The sequence below is a fragment of the Pogoniulus pusillus genome, chromosome 10, assembly GCF_015220805.1.
Source record: "Pogoniulus pusillus isolate bPogPus1 chromosome 10, bPogPus1.pri, whole genome shotgun sequence".
Lineage (NCBI taxonomy): Eukaryota > Metazoa > Chordata > Aves > Piciformes > Lybiidae > Pogoniulus > Pogoniulus pusillus.
In genome coordinates this window covers 37,084,479-37,112,261 of record NC_087273.1, presented here as the reverse complement: position 1 = coordinate 37,112,261, position 27,783 = coordinate 37,084,479, and the positions used below count along the sequence as shown (strand labels likewise).

Here is a 27,783-nt window from a genome sequence, read left to right as displayed (position 1 = left end):
ATTCTGCCCCTGTACTCAGCATTGCTCAGGCCACACCTTGAGTGCTGTGTCCAGTTCTGGGCTCCTCAATTCAAGAGAGATGTTGAGATACTGGAATGTGTCCAGAGAAGGGCGACAAAGCTGGTGAGGGGCCTGGAGCACAGCCCTGTGAGGAGAGGCTGAGGGAGCTGGGGGTGTGCAGCCTGCAGAAGAGGAGGCTCAGAGCAGACCTCATTGCTGTCTGCAACTCCCTGAAGGGAGGCTGTAGCCAGGTGGGGGTTGGTCTCTTCTGCCAGGCATCCAGTGACAGAACAAGGGGACACAGTCTCAGGTTGTGCCAGGGGAAGTACAGGCTGGATGTTAGGAGGATTTTTTTCACAGCAAGAGTGATTGGCATTGGAATGGGCTGCCCAGGGAGGTGGTGGAGTCACCGACCCTGGAGGTGTTCACAAGGAGGCTGGATGAGGCACTTAGTGCCATGGTCTAGTTAATTAGGAGAGTTAGGTGCTAGGTTGGACTGGATGACATTGGAGGTCTCTTCCAGCCTGGTTAAGTCTGTGGTTCTGTACACACTGTTCTTCCAGATGTTTGGCTTTGGAGGAAGGTTCTAGTATATGCCATAGGCTGTCTTTGCTGTAATCCCTTTTATCCATTAATGCCAGAGACATTTTACTGCCCTTTCAAACTAATCTTTTTAAATGAGCACTTTTGAGACCTTTGCTGCTGAGTCTTCACACCTTTTCTCATGACCCACTCACCACTCTGAGATGAAGCCCCTTAGTGTTACCCTCCTAGACAACTACCTCAAGGTGTCTTTTTGACTTGACTTTATTACAGTAATATTAGATTGAGGGGAACTTCCTCAGATTAAGTCATAAAGGCTCTGAAAAGTGTGGAAGAGGAGATACTTTGAGTGCATTCTTGTAGCAGTGGCAGGAGGTCCCTCATGCTTTCTTCCCTAACAGCCAAGGTGAGGCAGATAAATAGTGGTGTCTGAGCCCTGTCAGAGTTCATCCCACCCTCACCAGTGCAGCTGAAGGACTCCAAGAGCTGTGAGCTCTGTGCTGTTACCACACACACCCAGCAGTAGGTCTTTGCAGGTGATTTTATTTCTTCTTCTTCTTGACATTAAAAGACAAAATCATGATCATCTTGGCACAACAGAAAAAAATGTCAGCAGCTTAAAGCAGAGGCCAGAATGCAGCCAGTTTCTGTTTCTGATGTGAAGGCTAAGGAAACAGGAGGTGAGCCACAGGCTGATACGCCAGAGAGGGAAGAAACTGTGAGCTGAAACCTAAACACAGTCCATCTCTGCAAGAAGATAAAGGTAGAAAACTCATCCCTGCAATAAACAGAACAGTGAATTAATTAGTCAGAGTGCTTAGTGGTGCAGTCTGACCTCTGTGTGGTTGTTTATGGGACTTTGGATCCTATTTGAAGCCCAGGAGCTTCCTAATGAGGGTCTTTTCTCTCTTATTTTCTTTTACTAGAGATACAGCACAGTGGATTTACTGTGAGGACTTCAGCAGCCAGAACACTGCCTTCCCTTAAGGGATAGTAGCATCCCTTCAGAGGAGAACTGCTACAGCAAAACACAGTGGTGAGTAAAGAACAGATACTTGAAATAAGCTTTCAAATACATGTTTCCATGGGAGCAAATTAGCTGTAATATATGGGAAGCTGTACCCACACCATCCAGAACTGCTTCTTCTCCAGTCTCTGAACACATCTTGCTGTCTATATTTCAGATGTCTGTGCACATGCTCAAGATTCAGCTGTCTGTCCTCAGTTGACTTAAGCCAAGCTGATGTGTTGTGTTTGGCATGTTTTATAGACCCTTTGACAAGCAGTGCACTGCTAAAACCCACAAGTTCTCATCCTTGAAATAGAATTGTACACATCCTCCCCCTCCTCGGGGCTGAGAGAGCAACAGCTGAGAAAAACAATCTGAAACAACAAAAAGGCTTCACCCATCCATCAATAATTTGTGTTAGAGTGAACAACAGGGAGAAGAAGTGCAAGTAAACCCTCTCTTAAGACATGAGTAAATGGTAAAGTAACAAACCATCAGGACTAGAGAAAGAACTGACAAGGACTGCATGGCTCATGCTGATGCACAACTGGGGTAAGTCCATCCTTAGCTTTGCAGCCCATGACCTTTGGATCTGTATACAGTTGCCTGTTGTTCAGTAGCCTCTTTGTTCTAGGAAAAATATCTTTCCCAACTGTAGTTCCCAGCTGGTTGCACAAATGTCCTATAAAGGAATTAAGCTATTACACCAACATGGCTTTAGAGGGATCACAAGTTGCTGTGCTGATGGCAGGGGTGTAGTTGGAAGAGCCAGAGAGATACAATCCCATGTCAAAGCTGGTCCCAGCAGAAGCTCTCAAATGAGCCCATCACAGAGAGTGACCCTCATGCCTCTTGCCCATTCAAAGCTTTGCCTAGCCTCAAAATAATTGAAAAGAAATACTTGGTGCTTCTTTGGCATCTCATTTAGTTCTCTCACAGGTTTGTCTCCATCAGGCTAAGACTTTGAACCACTTTATTTTTGACTGTCAGTAGTTTGTGCACACCTCTGATGCGTGATGAAGTTCCATGGAGCTGTTTGCATGTGTGAAGTGAAAAAAAGAATAGAATAATTAACAACAATCACCTAAACCACTTCATCAGGAGGCTAGGATGTGTGTGATGAGCTGTCAGCTCAACGTGGATCAATTGTCAGATGACTAAAGGACAGATAGAAGCACAGAACTGCAGAGTAAGTCAGGGTTGGAAGGGACCACGAGGATCAGTCAGTTCCAGTACCCCTTCCGTGTGCAGGGACACCTCACACTAGATTAGGCTGTCCAGAGCCTCATCCAGCCTGGCCTTAAACACCTTCACTGATGAGGCTTCCACCACCTCCCTGGGCAACCCATTCCAGAGTCTCACTACCTTCTAAGAATCATAGAATCAACCAGGTTGGAAGAGAGCTGTGCAGACTACCCTAAGTGATCCTGCTTTTGCCAGGGGAGGTTGCACTCGATGGCCTCTGGAGGTCCCTTCCAGCCTCTAACCTTCTGTGCTTCTGTGTGTGGCTGAAGGTCAGCCCAGCACAATTTTATGTACTGGGCTATGACAGCACTTACTGATTTGAAACAAATGAAATGATTACTGAAAGAAACCCCTAGAATATTTTGCAGACAGGTCATCCTTTTGCCTGACCTCTAAAAGCTCTGCTGTTCAAAACCTTATCTGTCTTGCAGAGGATAAATTAAGCAATTACACTAATTAACCAAGGAATAGTAATGGAATCCCCATTACTGTGGGATAATGAATTACCTCCTAACAAACACATCCCAATCTGCTTTATGAACATGGGCAAGAGATCTCACTCAGAGAAGGGATTTTCTTTGTCTTCCACAGAAAGTCTTCTCAAATCTAGTTAAATCAAAGGCCTCCAGAACATAAAAAGTGCTTTGCTTCCTTTTTGCTACATTAATTGAAGTAAAACAGAATACTTCTGTGCCTAGCCATGTCAGATTGAACCTAAATAATTACACCATCATTATCACTGTGGCACCTACATTCATAATACTTTTCATCTCTTTCCTAGCCACTGGAACTCCTGTTTTAACAAAGAGCATTCCTGGGGACAGAGTGGCAGGAGAGCAGCCAGGAAGAAAGGGACCTGGGGGTACTGGTAGATAGTAGGCTGAAGATGAGCCAGTAGTGTGGCCAGGAGAGCCAATGGCATCCTGGCCTGGATCAGGAACAGTGTGGCCAGGAGAGGTTATTCTTCCCAGGTACTCAGCACTGCTCAGGCCGCACTGTGAGTGCTGTGTCCAATTCTGAGCTCCTCAATTCAAGAGAGATGTTGAGGTGCTGGAATGTGTCCAGAGAAGGGCAACGAAGGTGGTGAGGGGCCTGGAAAACAAACCCTTTGAGGAGAGGCTGAGGGAGCTGGGGGTGTGCAGCCTGCAGAAGAGGAGGCTCAGGGCAGACCTCATTGCTGTCTGCAACTACCTGAAGGGAGGCTGTAGCCAGGTGGGGTTGGTCTCTTCTGCCAGGCATCCAGCAACAGAATAAGGGGACAGAGTCTCAAGTTGTGCCAGGGGAGGTCTAGGCTGGATGTTAGGAGGAAGTTGTTGTCAGAGAGAGTGATTGGCATTGGAATGGGCTGCCCAGGGAGGTGGTGGAGTCACCATCCCTGGAGGTGTTGAAGCAAAGCCTGGCTGAGGCACTTAGTGCCATGGTCTGGTTGATTGGATAGGGCTGGGTGCTAGGTTGGACTGGATGATGTTGGAGGTCTCTTCCAACCTGGTTGATTCTATAATTCTAAGTATCTGAGGGCTGGCCAGGAGGGGTGGGGGCAGGCTCACTTGCTCCCTGGGATAGGACAAGGAGCAATGGGTGTAAGTTGCAGCAGAAGAGATTCCACCTCAACACAAGGGGGAACTTCTTTACTGTAAGGGTCACAGAGCACTGGAACAGGCTCCCCAGAGAGGTTGTGGAGTCTCCTTCCCTGGAGCCTTCCATGGCCTGTCTGGATGTGTTCCTCTGTGATCTGTGTTAGATAGGATTGTCCTGCTCTGGCAGGGTGGTTGGACTCGATGATCTGCTTGGGTCCCTTCCAACCCCTAACATCCTGTGAGCCTGTGACAGTGTGATAATGTGAAGGCATTGGGGACAAAGGTTGGTAAGCCCAGTCCTTTCCATCTTTAGTGGTTGCATAACCAAAGATTTTGTAAGAGCAGAAAAAACAAACCTGGCAGTGCTGCCAGGGGAGAAAAAAAAGAGGAGGCAGACTGAGATTGCAGAAAGGCAGAGATGGATATCTGTCTTTCAGGGAAATGTTCCAGCATCTTCTGTTATCATTGTCATTGCAGGCAGTAACTAAGGATTCACAGGGCATGTTTGAAGGCAGTGGAATAAATACATGCAGTGGGCTCCAGAGAGATGACAGCAAAAGAAAACTGGTAAGCAGGCAGCTGGGAATGTCATGTATTGCACCCTGGAAGAGGGTCTGGCATGGTACTTGCTGCTGGCTGGTAACCAGCTTTCTCTTTAGATTTGTTCTGTTTAGGGGCAACAGCATAAATGAAGAGAATGTATTGTGCTTTCAGTACTGGCTTTCTTCCCACTCCCTTTGATGATGATCAAGGGACACATTCTCCTGGCACAAGAAACTTCAATGGATAGAATCAGAGAATCACAGGCACAATCAGGTTGGAAAAGACCCTCAGGATTACCAAGTCCAACCGATAACCCTACAAGATTCACTTCAACCATCACCCCAAGCACCACCTCTAAATGACCTTTAAACGTATCCAGGATCAGTGACTCCACCTATCAGGGCTACCACAACACAGAGCCAAGACCAGAAAGGGTTAGAAAAACTTTCATGTAGAAAAAAACCATCACAGAGTCACAGATTATTATGGGTTGGAAGGGACCTCTGAAGATCATCCAGTCCAACCCCCTGCCAGAGCAGGATCATACAGGAACACATCCAGGTGGGATATGAATGCCTCCAGGGACAGAGGCTCCACAGCCTCTCTGGACAGCCTGCTCCAGTGCTCTGCCACCCTCACAGTGAAGAATTATTACTTTCTTTAAACATGCCTTAATCCTCTCAGCAGTCTCCAGCAAGCACATCAGCCAGGCCATGGAATTCTGCTTCTCTGCTCAAATATGTTATTTATTTATATATCAGCCATGAAAGGAACATGAAGTTTACAAAAGCTGGTAGCAACAGGACAGGAGCTATTACCCTGCAGTCAGCAGTGATCCAAACAAGAGTGGTCCAGTGTCTAACATGCTACAGCAGTAAAGAAGCCAGGAAAGAGCAAAACTGTGTTTCAGTGATGAGCTAATAACCTTTAAATGCCTCTAGTCCCCTTGAATTGTCAGTGGCTTCCCCCACCCCCAAAAAAAAAAAGCCACTTCAGCTGCAGTAAACATTGTGGAGAGATGTGATAAAGAACTTGGAAAGGACAGCACATGTTGCAAAAGAGAAGAGAGTGGAAAAAGAAGTGTCAGCCTGTGCTCAGATGCTACCAGCAGCTATGCTTGACATTGATTTCTTAACAAAAAGTAGCTTAGATTTGAAAAGAGGGAGAGCTCTAAGTGCATAATCTTCACTGACCTTGTCAGAACAGGACCAGGAGAAGGGGCAGTAAAAGGAACTAGCTCATTTGTGATGTCCTCTCCATCCTTCCGTGACAATTGTCATCCCAGGCAACTCATTAACTCCTCTGCTTCTCCCTGGACTTGTTGAATTCTCTTTGACAACCTCACCTTTCATGGCAGAGCCCTTGGATTGCTCAAGCAGATCAAAACTGCTTGAGGGAAGTTGTGTCCTTTTCTTTCACCTTGCCAACAGACCGAGCAGAAATGTGAAGTCTGAATGACCTCCTGGGTCATACCTTCACAATAACATGGGTCACTCCAGAGCTGGCAAGCTCTAGTCTTGTTGCAGTGAAGCTGTACTCACACTTGTATCTACTTACCTCTGTGCCTGTATGACCTCCTTATGTCCAATTTTACAACAAAGGCCTCAAAGAGAATAGAATTTTATATTTTTTTACATAGAAGGCCACAAAGAGCCAAAGAATTTGATGGAGTTTTACAGAGATGTGTTCTCAGTGCCCTGCAATACTTTGACCTGTGACAGCATGACTTGCTTCTAGGGAATTATTCTTTCAACAGGGTTTTATTCTGGAAGAAATGACCAGGGAGTCCTGGTGTGCAACAGGATGACCACAAGCCTAAAATGTATCATAGAATCAGAAAGGTTGGAAAAGACCTCCAAGCTCATCCAGTCCAACCTAGCACCCAGCTCTGTCCAATCAACCAGACCATGGCACTAAGTGCCTCATCCAGGCTTTGCTTCAACACCTCCAGGGATGGTGACTCCACCACCTTCCTGGGCAGCCCATTCCAATGCCAATCACTCTCTCTGCCAACAACTTCCTCCTAACATCCAGCCTAGATCTCCCTGGCACAACTTGAGACTCTGTCCCCTTGTTCTGTTGCTGGTTGCCTGGCAGAAGAGCCCAACCCCACCTGGCTACAGCCTCCCTGCAGGTAGTTGTAGAGAGCAATGAGCTCTGCCCTGAGCCTCCTCTTCTGCAGGCTGCACACCCCCAGCTCCCTCAGCCTCTCCTCACAGGGCTGAGCTCCAGGCCCCTCACCAAATTTGTTGCCCTTCTCTGTACATGTTCCAGCATCTCAACATCCCTCCTGAATTGAAGATCCCAGAACTGGCACAGTACTCAAGTTGTGGCCTGAGCAGTGCTGAGTACAGGGGCAGAATAACCTCCCTTGTTTTGCTGGCCACACTGTCCCTGATCCAGGCCAGGATGCCATTGGCTCTCCTGGCCACCTGGGCACACTGCTGGCTCATGTTCAACTACTCTCTGCCAGTACCCCCAAGTCCCTTTCTTCCTTGTGGCTAAGAAGGCCAGTGGCACTCTGGGGTGTATTAGAAGGAGTGTGGTTAGTAGGTTGAGAGAGGTTCTCCTCCCCATCTGCCCTGATGAGGCCACATCTGGAATATTCTCTCCAGTTCTGGGCCCTTCAGTTCAAGAAGCACAGGATGCTGCTTAAGTCCAGTGCAGAGCCACAAAGCTGGGACTAATTTTGAAGCCAAGGAATCCCTTGCTGCATCAGAAACTCAGAGGGAATGACAGGCAGAGCCTGAGATCTAAATCTGAGACCTTAATGCAGTCGCTTTTCATAGAAATGGGGTACAAAGCATGACAAATTTCCCAACCTTTAAAATCTCCTCCTGTGGTAATTGACTCTGTGATTTGAATGGAAGACATCATCTTCTTCCAGTGAACAGTACACCATGACCCAGGCTGCAGACAAATGCTTCAAGGGGAGGAAAAACCCTTTCAGAGTAAATCAGCTAATAGCAGCAGCTACAACTTGGGAATGTCTTCTTTTTTTATCAGCTCTGTTCTGCCTACACTACTCTTGAAATGACTGCAGTTGACTCTGTGAGGGCTTCAGGAGCATCCACAGCAGAGCAAGGTTAGGAAAATAAAAACACCACATCCGCAGAGGTGAAAGTAAAACAACACATTTTAAACACCTGGAGGTGTTTAAAAGCAGACTGGATGAGGCACTTAGTAGCATGGTTTAGTTAGTCAGGTCTTAGGTGATCGGTAGGACTCGTTGACCTCAAAAGTCTTTACCAATCTGCTTAATTCTGTGATTCTAACATTGCTTGTGGCAGTCACAAGGCATGGCCAGGCTCAGCTCAGAACCACCAGGGTGAACAAGAAGGTTTCCATGATCAGGGTCCTAAAGAATCTGTGATGCTGTGTTTCACAAGTAGAGCTATAAAACTAGCAAGAAACAAATGGATGTTAGGAGGAAGTTCTCCACAGCAAGAGCGATTGGCATTGGAATGGGCTGCCTGAGGAGGTGGTGGAGTTACCATCCCTAGAGGTGTTTAAAAGGAGGCTGAATGAGGCACTTAGTGCCATGGGTTAGTGAATTAGAAGGGTTAGGTGATAGGTTGGACTGGATGATCCTAGAGGTCTTTACCAACCTGAATGATTCTATGATTCTATACAGAACATGAAGACAATTAGAGAATCACAGAATGTTAGCGGTTGGAAGGGACCTCTAGAGGTCATCCAGTCCAACCTCCCTGCCACAGCAGCATCACCCAGGGCAGGTCACACAGGAACATATCCACGCAGGTTTTTAAATCTTCCAGAGAGGACTCCACAACCTCTCTGTGAAGCCTGTTCCAGTGCTTCACAACCCTCCATGTAAAGATGCTTCCTCTTGTGTTGAGGTGAAGCATCCCATATTCTGGCTTATACCTGCTGTTCCTTGCCCTACCTCTGGGCACCAGCCATTTACTCAGGGGAGATCTATGCCTTGCATCAGGCCACAGCACAGAGATCTTTGAAGAAGCTCTAAATAAGCTGGTGCCAAGGCTGTGGGAAGGATAAGAGGCACTAACAATGCCATCAGCAGCTGGCTCTTGCACTTAGCCCAAACACGACACGGTATTTGATGGCTAGATTGCCTGGGAGCCTCCAGTCAGCCCTGGTGCCATTGCTCCCTTTGTTCTGCACAGATATTGGCTCCTGCTGTGGAATCTCTAGCACTGCCCTCTCGCCCCAGAGTCATCAAGTATGCAGTCCTGCAGCTCTCAGAAAGTTCACACTTCTAAAGAGCAGCCTGTTCTTATTATGTATTTGCATGAACTGGAGACCTAATCAAGAATGCTGCCATGAAGTTAATGAACAGCAGGTGCCAGTCAGCTACAGATCTATTCAAAGGAAAACCTGCACACTGAAAGAGATGCCCTCAAACCATCTGACTGCAGAGAGACTGAGGGGGTTTTAGACCAGATGGCTCCATGTAGGGTGAGTAATCAAAGGCAGCACCCTTAGTACAACTGAGGTGTTTTTAAATGCTTTATTTGTTATCATCCATCACTGATTTTCTTCTTTGTTTTTCCCCCCCAGGACAAATCCATTTTTAATTGAGCTGCTGTCTTCAGTGCAGAGGAATGTGTTGCTGCAGGAGCCACAAGCAATGCTTAGCACTAGATGCTATGGAAGTCCATAGTTACCTAAGGAAGCAGTTCCCAGAGGACCCAAAGTACTACTAGAGCGGAGGAGAAGATTGGTAAAAGAATAGAAGTGGAAAGCAAGTGAGTACAATTGTAACAAAAAACTGCCTCATCATCAGATTCTGGACCTGTTTCAAAGATGCCTCTCACAGCCCAAAAACAAGGAGAGTAAAAACAATGCACCCCTTGGTCTTTGTCCCTTGAGGGAGCCAACTTCATCAGTAAACACTGCGCTGGTATATGAATACCTCCTCCTGTTCCCACTGTGTTTGGGCTTCAAAGCAGAGGAGGAAGAGTCAGGGATGGAAATCCACTTTTTGAGAGTAGAAAGTGCCAAGAAACCCACTTTTTGTGAGCATAAAATAACTCTCCTTGCCCTTGCAGCCCAGCAAGTACTCCAAAGTCACAACTGTAGCACAGTGCATAACCTTTTTTATCAGATGTGGTACGGGATAGGAAACTAAGTTTGGCACTGTCCTGTCATGCTCTGTTACACTGCAGATCATTTTTGGTGTCTTGAAGTCCAGTTCTTCAGACTGGGTAGTGAGTTCAGTGCTGCAGGCTGGGGATAGAGTGACTGAGAGCAGCCAGGAAGAAAGGGACCTGGGGGTACTGGTAGAGAGTGGTTATTCTTCCCCTGTGCTCAGTACTGCTCAGACCACATCTTGAGTGCTGTGTCCAGTTTTGGGCTCCTCAATTCAAAAGAGATGTTGAGGTACTGGAATGTGTCCAGAGAAGGGCAATGAAGCCTGGAGCACAACTCTGTGAGGAGAGGCTGAGGCAGCCTGCAGAAGAGAAGGCTCAGGGCAGACCTCATTGCTGACTATCTGAAGGGAGGCTGTAGCCAGGTGGGGTTGGGCTCTTCTGCCAGGCAAGCAGCAACAGAACAAGGGGACACAGTCTCAAGTTGTGCCAGGGGAGGTCTAGGCTGGATGTTAGGAGGAAGTTTTTGGCAGAGAGAGTGATTGGCATTGGAATGGGCTGCCCAGGGAGGTGGTGGAGTCGCCGTCCCTGGAGGTGTTGAAGCAAAGCCTGGATGAGGCACTTAGTGCCATGGTCTGGTTGCTTGCACAGGGCTGGGTGCTAGGTTGGACTGGATGCTCTTGGAGGTCTCTTCCAACCTGCATGATTCTATGATTCTATGATTCAGAGAAGAGATGCTTAACTGCAAAGAGATGAAATCTGTATTTTAGAGCTTTAGTTTCCAAACTAACTCATCTTTAGCTCTCTGCCTTCAACCTCAGGGTGATACTATGCATCTACAAGCAGCCTTGCAGCCATGGTTTGAGCTTTCATTCGTTAGTGTTTGCAAAACACACTGAAACTCTCAGAAGGGAGATGATGTTGAATTCTGAAGGTCTGGTTAATTATCTCTGCTCAGAAGTTATTTTACTCAGTCAAGCTGAAAGAGCAAGAGTATCATAGGAAGGTAAACTGCAGAACAAAACAAGCCAAAAATCAGTTTGGAGATGGATGAACTCCTGCCTATTTCTCTAGGGAGGAAGCTCTTCAGAGTGCATGACTGCCTGCCAGGGCCCAACAGACACCCCCTCACAGGGCTGAAAACTGAACCTGCTGGTGGTCACCAATCCATGGTGAACAAGGTCTGGGATCAGTCTCTGTGGGGCCTCTCCATTTCTATGTAATTTGGCATGGACACATCAGAGTTTTATTACCCCTTCTTACTGGGGGTTCACAGGATCACTGGATGTTAGGGGGTGGAAGGGACCCAAGGAGATCATCCAGTCCAACCCCCTCCTGCCAGAGCAGGACAATCCTATCTAACACAGATCACAGAGGAACACATCCAGACAGGCCTTGAAAGGCTCCAGAGAAGAAGACTCCACAGCCTCTCTGGGCAGCCTGTTCCAGTGCTCTGTGACCCTTACAGTAAAGAAGTTCCCCTTTGTGTTGAGGCAGAACCTCTTTTGCTGCAACTTACACCCATTGCTCCTTGTTCTGTCCTAGAGTGCAAGTGAGCAGAGCCTGTCCCCCCAGCTCCTGGCCAGCCCTCAGATACTTAGAATCATAGAATGATAGAATCAACCAGGTTGGAAGAGACCTCCAGCATCATCCAGTCCAACCTAGCACCCAGCCCTAGCCAGTCACCTAGAGCATGGCACTAAGTGCCTCATCCAGGCTTTTCTTGAACACCAGGGATGGTGACTCCAGCACCTCCCTGGGCAGCTCATTCCAAAGGCAAATCACTCTCTCTGTGAGGAACTTCACATCCAGCCTATACTTATAAACATTTATCCAATCCCCTCTCAGTCTTCTCTTCTCCAGACTGAACAGCCCCAGGTCCCTCAGCCTCTCCCCATAAGCCATGCCCTCCAGTCCCCTTATCACCCTCCTAGCCCTCCTCTGGACCCTCTCCAGCAGATCCCTGTCCCTCTTACACTGGGGAGCCCAAAACTGAACACAGTATTCAAAATGAGGTCTCAGCAGGGCAGAGTAGAGGGGGAGGAGAACCTCTCTTGATCTGCTGGACGCACTCTGAAGTGTGTCCAGTCATTAGCTGCTTTTGTTCCCCACGCTGCCATGCTGGATCTTCACTGGCCATTAGTAACCCAGGGAAGTTTCAAAGTCTGTGTTCCTCCAGGTATCCAACCTCCCTGGATCTCTGCTCTGCCTCTTCCCTGAGCATTAAACCTTTCATTATTCCACCCAGTTCTTTATTACCCTCTTTATAAATTCAATACAATCTTCTACCTGACATTTCCAAGGAAAGGTCATCTGAAACACACACCATGTTCCTTGCACCGCCTGCCTTCCCCCCTAAAGGTCCACCAGAGCTAATGTTGGACTTGTCAGCTATTTACTCATTACATTGTGCAAGAGCCCTTTGATCCCCCATTTGTCTGTACGCCAGGCCTGTCTCCCATGAGGTAGCCCTAGGGTGGCTTTCCTCTTTTCCATTCCCTTCTAATTAGGCTGGAAATGTTTTCAATATCCTCCCCCCCCCCCCCCCCCCCCCCAAATATAGTTTGAGTGTATTGCTAAAAATGCCATGGCTGTGCTCAGTTATTAATTGTGCATGGCTGCTGCACTGGGCATGTGGCCAACCAAACCAAGGAGTCTGAATAAGCACTTCAGAACCTGAATCCACCTTGTTATCACAAGTGGTACCTAAAGTCCTCTAGCTTCCAGTTCTCTGGAAGCTGAGCACCTCTGCTTTGGGCAGCAGAGGCACCAAGAGTTACAGACCACAGATAACAGCTTAAAACTAAGGTGAGCCAAAATTAACCAAAGAGATGTTACAGAACCACAGAATCACTGAGGCTGAGAAAGACCTCTAAGAGCAAGTCCAGCCTACAATCACCACCACCAGGGAGGTGGAGGAGTCACTGTCCCTGGAGGTGTTCAAAAAAAGACTGAATGAGGCACTTAGTGCCATGGTCTGGTTGATTGGACAGGGCTGGGTGCTAGGTTGGCCTGGATGAGCTTGGAGGCCTCTTCCAACCTATGATTCTATGATCAGCTAAACCATGCCACCAAATGCCACATCCAATCTTTTCTTACAGACCTGCAGGGATGGTGACTCCATCACCTCCCTGAACAGTCCATTCCAGTGTCTAATTGTCCTCTCCATGGGGAAGTGCTTCCTAATAATCCATCCTAAACCTCCCCTGGCACAGCTTCAGGCCATGCCCTCTCGTCTTGTCACAAGTTGCTTGAGAGCAGAGCCTGACCCCCCCCCCCCCCCATCTGCTTACATCTTTCTTCCAGGTAGTTGTAGAGTGTGGTAGGTCATAGAATCAAGCAGGTTGGAAGAGACCTCCAGCATCATCCAGTCCAACCTAGCACCCAGCCCTGTCCAATCAACCAGACCATGGCACTACGTGCCTCATTCAGTCCTTTTTTGAACACCTCCAGGGATGGTGACTCCACCACCTCCCTGGGCAGCCCATTCCAATGCCAATCACTCTCTCTGCCAAAAACTTCCTCCTAACATCCAGCCTAGACCTGCCCTGGCACAGCTTGAGACTCTGTCCCCTTGTTCTGTTGCTGCTTGCCTGGCAGAAGAGCCCAACCCCACTTGGCTACAACCTCCCTTCAGGGAGTTGTAGACAGCAATGAAGTCACCCCTGAGCCTCCTCTTTTGCAGGCTGCACACCCCCAGTTCTCTCAGCATCTCTCCAGCAGACTCTCTCCAGTCCCTTTCCCAGTCTCATTGCTCTCCTCTGGACCTGCTCCAGCAGCTCAGTATCTTTCTTGCAGTGAGGGGCTCAGTGCTGCACACAGTGACTGAAGTGAGACCTCACCAGTGCCAGTACATGCCTAATCCTGCTGGCCACACTATTCCTGGTACAAGCCAAGATGCCTTTGGCCTTCCATGCCAGCCGGGCACACTGCTGCCTCGTGTTCCTCCACTCGTTTCACCAGAAGCACTGCCAGGATGCCCCAGTGTAAGTGAAACAGCAGCCTACAAGAAAACAAACTCTCCTTTTTCTTCTTCACAAAGTTTTCCTACAGCAATCCAGCTCCAGATTCAGAGGTGGCCACAGCAGTGTCCCTTTTCCTAGTGAAACCTTGAATATTTAGCAGCTCTGCTGTGAGATGAAGGACTTGGGCTCCGCTCAAGGACTTCCCTCCTGCCTCTTCATTGTTTATGCACTTTATGCAGGGACATGAACTGTCATTGGAACTGCACTTGAAATTCAAGTGATTAATCTCTTTGCTCTGCCATTTGAAGGAAGGGCTTTTTAAGCACCTGCTTTACAAACTGCTACCAAATAAGTACCTAAAGGTTCAGCTGACTGTTTCCAAGCCAGTGAAGCAAGTTCCCTATGAGCTGACTTTTCAGACACCCCAAGCATTGGATCCTGGAGGCCCCACTGTAGACATCTCTCAGGTTCTCAGTCTGAGGAACACAAGTAACAAATGTATTTAGAATCACAGAATCAGTCAGGCTTGGAAGGACCACAAGGATCAGACAGTTCCAACCCCCCTGCCATGGTCAGGGACACCCTACCCTAGATCAGGCTGTCCAGAGCCTCATCCAGCCTGGCCTTAAACACCTCCAGGCATGGGGCCTCAACCACCTCCCTGGGCAACCCATTCCAGCCTCTCACCACTCTCATGCTGAACCACTCTCTCCTCACATCCAGCATGAACCTACCCACCTCCAGCTTTGCTCCATTCCCCCTAGTCCTATCACTACCCAATAGCCTAAAAAGTCCCTCCCCAGCTTCTTTGTAGCCCCCTTCAGATCCTGGAATGCCACAAGAAGGTCACCTGGGAGCCTTCTCTTCTCCAGACTGAACAACCCCAACTCTTTCACTCTGTCCTCATAGGAATCATAGAATCATAGAATCAAGCAGGTTTGAAACACCTCCACAGAATCAAGCAGGTTGGAAACACCTCCAAAGAATCAAGCAGGTTGGAAACACCTCCAAGATCATTCAGTCCAACCTAGCTCCCAGCCCTGTGCAAGCAACTAGACCATGGCACTAAGTGCCTCAGCCAGGCTTTGCTTCAACACCTCCAGCCACAGCCACTCCACCATCTCCCTGGGCAGCCCATTCCAATGCCAATCACTCTCTCTGACAACAACTTCCTCCTAGCATCCAGCCTAGACCTGCCCTGGTACAGCTTGAGACTGTGTGCCCTTGCTCTGTTGCTGGATGCCTGGCAGAAGAGACCAACCCCACCTGGCTACAACCTCCCTTCAGGTAGTTGTAGAGAGCTGCTCCAGCCCTCTGGTCATCCCTGTGGCCCTTCTCTGGACACACTCCAGCATGTCCATATGCCTCTTGTAAGAGAGGCTCCAGAACTGGATGCAGTGCTCCAGGTGGGGTCTCAGCTGATTTTCCATTGATGTTTAAAATACCATTCTTTTCCTTTCTAAGGAGAAAGGAGCTAGAGACCCACCACATCCTGAATCCCTGCTCTGTGTCTTTGTTGGGTGTGGATGTTTTGCCAGACACTTCAGTGGAGCGCAATTCAGGGTGCACCTGGTGAGAGGTTCTTGCACACACATTTTTGGTCAAGTTTCCAGAACCCACTGACTCTCTCTAAAACTGAATCTGGCACATGTTTGTTTAGCAGAACATGATTTAGTTCAATAGAAGGATTAGGTGATAGGTGGGACTCTATGATCCTAGAGGTGTCTTCCAACCTGGCTAACTCTGTGATTCTGTGATGCTTTTAATACAGCAGCAAAACACAGTTCTGCTTTATCCTCTGTAGGAGTGAAGTGTGACATTAACACATTTAAAATGCCTGCTTCCTGAGGTGCCACCAGTTATCCACAAGCAGAAAGCAGGAATCTCCACCTCTTATTATAGCCAATGTTCTATATGTCCTCTAGGAACAAAACCCCAAACTCTGGAAATCAGCTACTTTTGGTTTCAGTGATGTATACCTGAGGTGAGGCCACTGTTGGCACCTTTATTGTGTTGCTAGAGGTTTAAAATGAAACTCGAGTATTGGAATATTTCCTGATACCATTTCAAAGGAAGAATTTCCTGGGCAGATTCCCCTGGCTTTAAAAAGCACAAAGAACTTGAGAGGCAGAAAGGCCAGTGGGATCCTGGGGTCTGTTATGAGAGATGTTGCCAGCAGATTAAGGGAGGTTGTCCTCCTACCCTGGTGAGACCTCACCAGGAATACTGTACTCAGTTTTGGGCTCCCCAGTTCAGGAGGCACAGGGAGAGTCCAACAGAGGGCTGTGAAGATGATGAAGTGGATGAAGCACTGCCTTATGAGGAGAGGATGAGGGGCCTGGGGCTTCCTGGTCTGGTGAAGAGAAGACACAGAGGGGGTCTAATCAATGTTTACAAATACCTGAGGGCTGTCCTGGGATAGGACAAGAGGTAATGGGTATAAACTACAGCACAGGAAGTTCCACCTCAACATGAGGAAGAACTTCTTTACTGTAGGGGTGACAGAGCACTGGAACAGGCTGCCCAGAGAGGTTTTGGAGTCTCCTCTGGAGACTTTCCAGCCCTGTCTGGATGTGTTCCTGTTCAATCTGCACTCGATTCTCTGGTCCTGCTCTGGCAGGGGAGGTTGGTCTCAATGATCTCCAGAGGTCACTTCCAAGCCCTAACATCCTATGATCTTGTGATGATAAGGTCTATGCAAGGCTATCCCAGCACTATGACCTGCCAGGATATAAACATTCAGGAACTTAGGCTGGGACACAGCACCCATACAAAGCTTTCCAGAAACCATTTTAGAGCAGAGCTATGAGAAACCAAATGCATGAAGTTGCTGTGCAAGATGCAAAAGGCAATGAGAAAGCTGATTTATGAGCAACACCACTTACTGCTTGCCAAAAGTAGCTATGCCCTCTTCAGAACTGGCAAAATAGAGAGGAAATGTAACTGTGTTTTCTCAGGGGGGGTTGGATTGGTTTTGTTGCAGTTAATTAGGGACATCTATTTAATAGGGCATCAAGAAAAAAAAGTTCATTTGGTGCCTTTGAAAGTCATCTGGAGGCAACATACAAAGCTTACAGCTTCAATCCTGGTCCTGCTTTAATCAGGTGTGAAGGCAGCCTAATTGAAAGGAGAGGAGTGACGAGTCACCATCTGGAGGCAGCTGTGCACATTCTGTTCTTGCCACCCTTCTCAAAGAAAGGATGAGCTCCTGGGACAAGCTCCTCTCTGAACTCAAGGTCCCTGATCCTCTGCCACACAGAGCACAGTTGGGACACACTGCACAGCTCTTCCAGACTCTCTGGCCAGGTTTGCTTCCTACCAAAAGTAGGCACACGGAAGCTGCATCTGATGATTTCTGTTACTGAACTGGGACACAGCCGAGGCAGGCAGTTCAACCTGGAAACACAGAAGCACCAGGTTTTGGCATCTATTTTACATGCTAAGGTGTGACCAAAGCCCTCAGCAGTGGAAATGGAAGCCTGTTTAGAGACCATGTGTTTGCATTTGCAGGGAGGGACATGTTTTAGAGAGCTTGAAATTCCCCAAGTTGTACTGAATGAAAGCACATTCTTCCATACTGCTAGGAAAAGACTGGAGAACAAAACGTGTGCCATCACCTGGCACTGAGGAAATCAAGCTTTCCTCCTCTATCTGGATTAGCATATGCTCATCTACTCACCCCTAGAGTCAGAAACAATGCAGTAGATCCAGGAAAGCAACACGAGGACAGGAGGATGTTCAAACACCAGGCTAAGATCCTTGACTGGAAAAGAGGAATGTCATAGGGGAATACAAGGCCATGGAGCAATGAATGGCACAGGGCAAGTGACTGAGGGCCAAGGATTTCTTTTCTTTACAACATAAGGACTCGTGGGCATGGAAGAAAACTTCCAACCAGATGTTTTATAGCAAAAAAAATATATATATATATCACAGAATATATATTGGAAGTGACCTCAAAAGGCATTGGAAGTGACCTCAAAAGCTCATCCAGTACAAGCCCCCTGACAGAACAGGATCACCTATAGCAGATCACACAGAAACACACTCAGGTAGATCTTGACAATCTCCAGAGAAGGAGACTCCACAACCCCCCTGGGCAGCCTGTTCCAGTGCTCTGTCACCCTCACAAGGAAAAAAAAATCATCCTCATGTTTACATGAAACTTTCTATGCCTCAGCTTCCACCCATTGCTCCTTGTCCTCTCATCAAGCATCACCCAGCAGAGCCTGGCTCCATCCTCATGGTACTGGGATGAGATTTAACAAGGCCAAGTGCAGGGTTCTACACTTGGGCCAAAGCAACCTCAAGCAGCATTACAGGCTGGGGACAGAGTGGCTGGAGAGCAGCCAGGCAGAAAGGGACCTGGGGGTACTGGTAGAGAGTAGCTGAACATGAGCCAGCAGTGTGCCCAGGAGGCCAGGAGAGCCAATGGCATCCTGGCCTGTACTAGGAGCAGTGTGGCCAGCAAAACAAGGGAGGATATTCTTCCCCTGTACTCAGCACTGGTCAGGCCACACTTTGAGTCCTATGTCCAGTTCTGGGCTCCTCAATTCAAGAGAGATGTTGAGGTACTGGAAGGTGTCCAGAGAAGGGTGACAAAGTTGGTGAGGGGCCTGGAGCACAGCCCTGTGAGGAGAGGCTGAGGGAGCTGGGGGTGTGCAGCCTGCAGCAGAGGAGGCTCAGAGCAGCGCTCATTGCTGTCTACAACTACCTGAAAGGAGGTTGTAGCCAGGTGGGGTTTGGTCTCTTCTGCCAGGCAAGCAGCAACAGAACAAGGGGACACAGTCTCAAGTTGTGCCAGGGGAGGTCTAGGCTGGATGTTAGGAGGAAGTTGTTGTCAGAGAGAGTGATTGGCATTGGAATGGGCTGCCCAGGGAGGTGGTGGAGTCGCCCTCCCTGGAGGTGTTGAAGCAAAGCCTGGATGAGACACTTAATGCCATGATCTGGTTGGCTAGGGCTGAGGGATAGGTTGGACTGGATGATGTTGGAGGTGTCTTCCAACCTGGCTGAGTCTATGATTCTCTCATACTCACCCTTTACATCTTTATAAAATCGAGTCACCTCTCAGTCTCCTCTTCTCTAAGCTAATAGAATAACATTTGTTTTCTAAACTATGAAACTTGCTGTCCCAAGATGTTGCAGGTGAGTGGAAAGAGATCCAAAACACGGAGGAAAATCCTGATTAGAAATGTCCTTTGAGTCACAAACCCAGAACTGGCACCCTCTGCCAAGAAGTCCCTGTACCATAGCTTGCTGGAAGCTGCAGGAGTGTTCCAGAGGATCTCTGTGCACACATCCAGACTTTGCAGAATTCCCTTACCCAGCTGCTCTGGAGACTCTGCACTCTCCATGCTCAGTACAGCCAGTCACACATCCTTAGGGTTTTTTAGGCAGCTCAAGAAGAATCTGTTCTAGGGACAGTGCTAAGGACCAGAAAGATTTAAATTGTACTCAGCAGCATGACAGGTGCTAGGGGAACTCTTTGTTCTGTCACCCTGATTCGTTCTCAAAAGCTCAGGATGCAAACAGCACTTGAGGTGTTTTTCTCCAGCTTCAGATTTAGCCTGCTGCTTGTTTGTTCACAGGTGAAAAACAAGCTACAAATTGGAAAGTAGCAAGTAACTGGATGACAAGGAGCAGAAAGTTTAGGGGAAAGGGAACTATGCACCTTTACACTTGGTGATGGCATTTGCCACTCTGGTCTGCAAGTAGGAACTTGTACACTTGTAGCCGTGCATGTAAGCATTAACAAGTCCATACATACCTCAGATCCTCCTTTTCTGTCCTGTGTGAAGCAGAAGCTGGATCCAGGCCACTTTTTTTTAATATTCTTCTTGCTCCTTAAACTGCAGAAGAGTTTATATAAGTTCACAGGTTCACAGGATGTCAGGAGTTGGAAGGGACCCAAGGAGGTCATCCAGTCCAACCCCCCTGCCAGAGCAGGACTACACAATCTAGCACAGATCACAGAGAACACATCCAGACTTGGAAGTCTCCAGAAAAGGAGACTCCACAACCTCTCTGGAGAGCCAGTTCCAGTGCTCTGTGACACTCACAGTAAAGAAGTCCCCCCTTGTGTTGAGGCAGAACCTCCTGTGCTGCAACTTACATCCATTCCTCCTTGTCCTAACAGGATCACAGTTGTCATGGTTGTCTCCTCCTGTGGCAAGAGTGAGCTCAGAAGGATTTCTTGTTAAAAACATGAGTTAGAAACAGTGAAGTGGTCAGTCATGGAAGCAGCAGAGGGCAATGGATGTTGCTTTTGGAGTTCTGAGGCAGAACAGTGTGATTTGAACTGCTTTCCAGTGACTGATACTAAACCATAGTCTCTGAATGTTAGGGGCTGGAAGGGACCTCGAAAGATCATCCAGTCCAACCCTCTTACCAGATCACACAAGAGTGCATCCAAGCAGGTCTTAAATATCCCCAGAGAGGGAGACTCCACAACTCCCCTGGGCATCCTGTTCCAGTGTTCTGTCAGCCTCACAGTGAAAACATTTCCCTCATGTGTCCACGGACCTTCCTTTGCCTCAGCTTCCACTCATTGCCCCTTGTCCTGGCACTGGGCATCACCAGGCAGAGCGTGGCTCCAGCCTCCAGGCACTGGCAGTGTAAGCAAGAGTGGTATCATTACCTGTGCAATGATAGCCTAGCAGCATGTTTGTCCCTGTTTGTTGTTTGCCAGCAAATTTCATATTTACACAATACTTTCTCCTCTCAATCCCTCAGAGCACTCACAGTTTTCCAAGAGCTGATAGAAATGAAAGGATGCTGAATGTTGCTATTAGTCTGCAGCTGAACAGGAAAAAGAAGCTGATTAGACCCTGTCATGGCTTCACAGAAACAGGCATTTTCTATGCACTCCTATAGTGCAAACAGCCTTTTTTATCTTTTTGCAAGAACTGGTCCAATCTGCTGGTGAAAATACTTCCATTTCCCCCTTAAGCTGCTTTAGCTCCCCACCTGTAAAGCTAAGGCCTAGGGGGGACACAGGAAATGGCCTGTAACTCCCTGTCAGAACGTGTTTCTTGATAAGGTATCTGTCTAAGTTGAACCATGAAAGCCTGCAATGCAATTTGAGGAGAAATTTCTTCACAGCGAAGGCGATGGAGCACCAGCACAAGCTGGCCAGGTTGTGGAGCTCCTTCTGTGCAGGCTTTCAAAGCCTGCCTGGATGCATTCCTGTGCAAGCTACTCTAGGTGATCCTGATTTTACCAGAGGGATTGGACTCCGTGATCTCTGGAGGTCCCTTCCAACCTCTAACACTCTGTGACTCTGTAATAGTCCCTCTGTGAATAATCTATAAGGTTAGCAGACACCTTTACAATGAACAGGCAACAACTGTGGAGTCTCCAGCAATCCAGTTTAATTGTTTCTTCATAGGTCTGTGTTTATACACCACATAAACTTCCAACAGGGAAAAAAAAGGCAATGTACAATTGAAGAAAGTACCCAAGGCTGTTACAGGTTGGGCTTCCTCTGCATTGATTTACAGTTAGGTACAAGGCTGCCTTGTTTGCAGTACTCAGTGAAGACTTCATGAGTTATTTACAACATCAACTGGTGCCTTTCATTGTGCAACTGAACTGTCACCCTTTGCTATTTACATTCACAGTAGCAAAAGCCCTCTCTTAGGAGCCATTTCTGGATAGAGGCAAGAGGTGCACTGAAACAAGGTAAGATTCCCACTACCAGTCTCAAATATACCTCTGAAATCCTTTTTCAGGTGCATGTGAAAGAAGATTCCAGCACCCGGTGCGCTGATAGAACCACTCTCTTTACTGTCCACATGACAGGGTGCCCCTGCTGAGGATTCGGTGCCCACTCAGGTCAGAGGGAGACATGTGTGAGCTGCAGGCAGCATTGAAAGATGCCACAGACAAAGGTATAACTCTGGGGCTACACATGCAACCTACTTTACCTGCCAGAGACTTCCAAAGCAAATGGAGACACCTCCCTGAGAAAAACCATTTACAGTTATTACACAAGAGATTAATTTGGAGGGGAGGGGGGGATGAAAAACCCATCATAATATGCCAACTGTTTCATAGACTTACAGAGTAATTTGGTTTGGAGGTCATCTAATTGTAATCATTCAAAGACAGATGGTGGAGCACCAGAATGGGTTTCCCAGGGAAGTGGTTGGGGCCTCAGCCTTGGAGATATTCAAGGTGAGGTTTGACAAGAACTCTGGGCAACCTGACTTAGCTGAGGATGTCCCTGCTTGCCACAGATGGGGTTGGAGTAGATGATCTTTAGAGGTCCCTTTCAGCCCAAACCACTCTGTGATTCTATGTTCGAGTCAGCTTTCACTTTAGAGCAAATTGTTCAGGCCTGTGACCAGTCCAGCTCTGGATACCTCTGCAGACAGAGGCTGCAGAACCGCCAGGGAGCTGTTTCCACACTTGACCACTCTTATCATAGTAAAGCTTTCCTGACACCGGATCAGAGCTTCCACCTTGAAGGTAAAACCTAAGGCTCACTGACTCATAGTGCTTCTACTGATAACAGTTTTAGTGCACCTCTAAATCAAGTTTAAGAGGGATTGTTTTTTTCAGTAGAAATAGTTCATTCTTCCATGCTAGTCCCCAGTGTACCAGTGTCTGAAGTACATTCACAGCTTATAGCTCAGTGCAAAGGTACCTGCCACTCACTGGCATCAAGAAATCAGTGTCCCATCTGCACTTCCTTCATAGAATCATAGAATCAACCAGGTTGGAAGAGACCTCCAACATCATCCAGTCCAACCTAGCACCCAGCTCTGGCCAATCAACCAGACCATGGCACTAAGTGCCTCATCCAGGCTTTGCTTCAACACCTCCAGTGACAGCGACTCCACCACCTCCCTGGGCAGCCCATTCCAATGCCAATCACTCTCTCTGCCAACAACTTCCTCCTAACATCCAGCCTAGACCTCCCCTGGCACAACTTGAGACTATGTCCCCTCATTCTGTTGCTGGCTGTCTGGCAAAAGAGACCAACCCCACCTGGCTACAACCTCCCTGCAGGTAGTTGCAGACATCAATGAGGTCTGCCCTGAGCCTCTTCTGCAGGCTGCACCCCCCCAGCTCCCTCAGCCTCTCCTCACAGGGCTGTGCTCTCCAGGCCCCTCACCAGCTTTGTCGCCCTTCTCTGGAGACCTTCCAGTATCTCAACATCTCTCTTGAATTGAGAAGCCCAGAACTGAACACAGCACTCAAGGTGAGGCCTGACCAGTGCTCAGTACAGGGTAAGAATAACCTCCTTTGTCCTACTGTGACAAATCCAACACTTTGCACATCACACAGCTGTTGCAGGACAGCATCTTTCTGGAAGCGTGACTAGATGCAGAACGCTCACACAAAAGGCATGAGGGTTTCACCTTGGAATCCTTGCAGCAAAGACAAGAACTCTTTGTCTGGGGAGCAGAAGTCAGGGCTTTGCTATAGCTACATGTGCCTGAGGTTTGGAAATCCCTGTTTCATCATTGCCTGCTATGCCTTCCTATCATCAGACTGCTTTTGCCTCTCCCATCTTGCGTGATGCATTCTACAGCACAGCTTTCTCCAGTAACAGAAGTTACTGCAGGCCAAAGCACATTTCTAATGTCTCTATGAGGGCAGCCAGCTTTCCTGTCTCCACAAAACCTTACATGACTATCCAGAGGCCATGTACCCTTGATTTCCCAAGCCCTGGCGAACAAAGAAAACAATCTAGAATTAGGTCAGTCTGCATATTCAGCCTCCAAACCCACCTAAGAAAACAGACAATCTAGAATCAGGTCAGGCCAGATATTCAGCCTTAAAATCCACCTATGCTACCTCACACCCCAGACATGACACAATACTTTGTCCAACCCAGAAAATCTCTTTGTAAGCCTGTCCTCTTACATAGTGTATGTTTGACAACAGCACCAGTCCTGACTGGAACACAGGAATTCTGATGTGTGTGTCGGTCATGACTGTTGGCCAAGGTCTCTGAACCCTGATGTTGGAGCTACTTCTCTGATTCTATGTTTTCAGAAGGAAAAAGCTTAAATCTGGGCATCAAAACAAGCCATGCTGTATCTGGAGAGACAAAGAACATCAAGAGAAGCACACACTGAGAGGCTTGATGGGCTTGTTGGTATGGCAGATCACACTTGCTGCGCTTAGCAGAAATTAAAACAAGGCTTTCCTGTATAATCCTCTTACAAGATCCAGTTCCCAGTAGGGTAAATGAGATTCAAAGTATTCTTTCTCCCTGTAATACAGATACGCTGGGCAGCTCCTACCACCAGTGTGACAGACATGTGTGGAGGGCAAGAAAGGTGAAAATCACAGGTTAGAAAAGGGTCAGTGATCGCTGCAGAAACCATGGCAGCTGCATGGAGAAAGATGTTCCATAGGCATTCCAGCAGAACTACAAGGTGTGGCAAGATGTTGAGCTTCCATCCTCTTCCCTGGTGTGTTTTGGCTTTCTTAGTACTTGTTTGATAACCCACAGAGCATTCTCAGGCTATAGCAACAAATTATCTCCTTGAAGGTCTTCCTCATTTCCTGGCTACGAAAGGCGTAGATCAAGGGATCGATCACCGAGTTGCACATAATGAGAATGAGGTACATGTTGAAGTGAGACATGAAGCAAACACAGTAGAGGTTTTGAGGGCAGGAGATCATCAGGATGAGATGAAGGAAGAATGGAGCCCAGCAAACAATGAAGATGCCAAGAAGCATGGTCAGAGTGATGGCTCCCTTCATGCTGGTTCGTTGACGGACAGAGTTGTAGCCAGGCAGAGCAGCTATTTTCTTCACGTGGGTACGAGCCAGGAGGAACATATGGATGTAGAGGGAAACCATGAGGAACAGCATGGTAAAAAACATAGTGATGAGACAAATGATAACATAAGTTGACTCATAATAAAGAATGAAGATAATGCCACAGCCTGTGCAAAAGGTCCAGATGCATGCAATGATGAGCCCTGATCTTTTCACCGTCATGATGTTGTGGTAACGCAGGGCATAGAAGATAGTGATGTACCTGTCTACTGCTATAGCCAGCAGGCTGCACATGGAAGCCACCACAGATATGCAGATCATCGAGTCAAAGACATTGTCTATGTGACGGACAAAGGCATCTTCCATGATGATGTGTCTGTTGTTTATTAAGTATATCGTTATCGTCTCCCAAGCATTAGACACACTCACCAGCATGTCAGCCACGGCTAAACTGCAGACAAAGAAGTACATGGGTGAGTGCAAGTTTTTGTTCTTAACTATTGCACAGATAACTAAGATATTTTCAAGGAGGCTTACGATGCCCAGGGTTAGGAACACCTCGGCAGCAATGGCCACTTGCTCACATGGCGATGACTTGCTTTTGGCAGTAGGCACAGTGAAATTGCTACCAAAGGCACTCAGGTTTAGTTCAGAAACGTAGAGTTGAGAGGACACGTTCATCTCTGGAAGCAAACACGTCTTGTTCTTTCTGAAGGGCTTCTCAAGGAGCACATTACATGCATTTTCCAGAAGGGAAAAGACCCTGCCAAAAGAAAAAATAGAGAGAGAGCATGACAAGAACAGGCAGAAATTATCACAACAAACGTCATCCATTTCTGTTTAATTTGGCTTGGGCACATCCTGCCTCTTCCACAACATTTTCCTCTACTAATTCTAAATTAGCCTCTGATAGGCTCAGAGTTTTATTACCCATTCTTACTGGGGGTTCACAGGATCACAGGATATTAGGGGTTGGAAGGGACCCAAGCAGATCATCGAATCCAACCCCCCTGCCAGAGCAGGACAATCCTATCTAACAGAAATCACAGAGGAACACATCCAGACAGGCCTTGAAAGTCTCCAGAGGAGATCCCACAACCTCTCTGAAGAGCCTGTGCCAGTGCTCTGTAATCCTCTCAGTAAAGAAGTTCCCCCTTGTGTTGAGGCAGAACCTCTGTTGCTGCAACTTACACCCATTGCTCCTTGTCCTATCTCAGGGAGCAGTGAGCAGAGCCTGTCCCCCCTCTCCTAGCCAGCCCTCAGATATTTATAAACATTTATCATATCCCCTCTAAGTCTTCTCTTTTGCAGACTAAAAAGTCCCAAGTCCCTCAGCCTCTCCTCATAAGCCATGCCCCCCCAGTCCTCTAATCATCCTCATAGCCCTCCGCTGGACCCTCTCCAGCAGATCCCTGTCCCTCTTGAACTGGGGAGCACAAAACTGAACACAACAAAGAGGTTCAGGATTCGGATAGGCTCAGAGTTTTATTACCCATTTTTCCTGGTGGCTCAGAGTTTTTGTGCCCATCCTTACTGAGGAATTAAAACCACAAGCTAACAAAGACATTCTTGCACTCTTCATGGGTGGTTTTGTTTCTTCTGTTTGGTGCCCTACAAGCGAGCAGAGTGTCCTGGGAATTCTGCTGAGCACCAAACAGCAAGCAGTGTTCAAAGCCCCAGTTCTCAGACCCCAGAAATGCAGGAAGATGTAGCATTAGGTTCAGCAGAACACAGACTGACTACAACACAGAGAAGTTTGAGCTATTGCCACGATTCAGAATTAGACACATTCAGTGCAGTATTTAAAAGCTTTTCTGACCTTTGTACCTCCGAAACTTGCATGAACTGCATTAGAAATACCTCATCCAAGCAGTGCTAACATGTTCACTTTAAAGCATAGTATTAAACACCTAACCAAGGCAAATCCATACAATTCAGGATACTCTTAGGTTGTAGAATCAGAATGGGTGGAACTCTACCATAAAAAAACAAGTTGTCTATTCTAGGTCGTGAGCATTTTATTCCATGCTCTTTTGGTAACGACAATATTCAGGGTAAGCTGCAAACCATCAGATTCTCAACAAGGGGAACACTTACAGATGGTTGCCAGTGACTTGGTGCAAATAAAAATCAAAGCTTGTTAAGTCAAATCACTGTCAGATTTTTAACAGCAACCTTTTATTTGCAATCAAGAATGAACTGTACCTATTTGCTGGGGCTGCTCCTTCAGCTGTTCTTCCTCTTCGTTTCCTGAAGCCTTTCCTCCAGAGAACTGAAGTTCCAGCCCCACGTCTTAGCCCACATCTGGGATTGGAGACTGCTTGGTGGGAATAGGTGACAAGGATATAGGAAAAGGAATGAGTAGATCCATAGAGTCAAGGCTGACTACGCATCAATTACTTACTGTGCAACTGCCTTTTTATAGACTCCAAGCAATAACGACTTCAGTACTCAAACTGTGGCTCCTCCTCCCTTTCTTTGCCCCTCTGAACTTCTCTCTTCACAGATGTTGTCAGCAGAGGCTTAGGTTTTTACCACCATCTAGTGGTCTTCTCTGGTCTCTCTGCTTGAACCGTGGTGCTGACCTAAAATTCATCAGAAGCTTTTTCTATTAGAGGGGGAAATGCACCAAGCGTGCGACCTGTGCTGGGGGGAGGTGTCCCTGCCTATGGCGGGGGTTTAGACCTGGATGAGCTTGGAGGTCCCTTGCAACCTAAGCCATTCCCCAGAACAGTCACTGACAGTAAGTTCATTCAGAGAATCACAGAATCAGGCAGGGTTGGAAGGGACCACAAGCATCATCTAGTTCCACCCCCTCTGCCATGGGCAGGGACTCCCTACCCTACACCAGGCTGCCCACAGCCTCAGCCAGCCTGGCCTGAAACACCTCCAGCAGTGGGGCCCCAACCACCTCCCTGGGCAACCCATGCCAGGCTCTCACCACTCTCCTGCTCACCAACTTCCTCCTCATGCCCAGTCCGAGCCTGCCCACCTGCAGCGTTCTGCAACAGCACTCCAAAAGAGTGCTCCAGAAGAGCACCACTGGAGTGGGAGGCTGTGGTGGAAGGTCCAAACTCTGCCCAGAGCAG

The 27,783-nt window shown here is 47.8% G+C and overlaps 1 protein-coding gene across 1 annotated transcript; it reads right to left on the bottom strand.

Annotated features, from left to right (window-relative positions):
* Nucleotides 1-23,224: 23,224 nt before the first annotated feature.
* MC5R (melanocortin 5 receptor) lies at nt 23,225-27,752 on the bottom strand. The gene is made up of 3 exons (XM_064150283.1): nt 27,687-27,752; nt 26,900-27,279; nt 23,225-25,457 (listed from the first exon to the last, which is right to left on the bottom strand). The coding sequence occupies exon 3, from the start codon at nt 25,373-25,375 to the stop codon at nt 24,398-24,400; it is 978 nt and encodes a 325-aa protein (XP_064006353.1). The 5' UTR covers nt 25,376-25,457; nt 26,900-27,279; nt 27,687-27,752; the 3' UTR covers nt 23,225-24,397.
* Between the last annotated feature and the right edge of the window lie 31 nt (nt 27,753-27,783).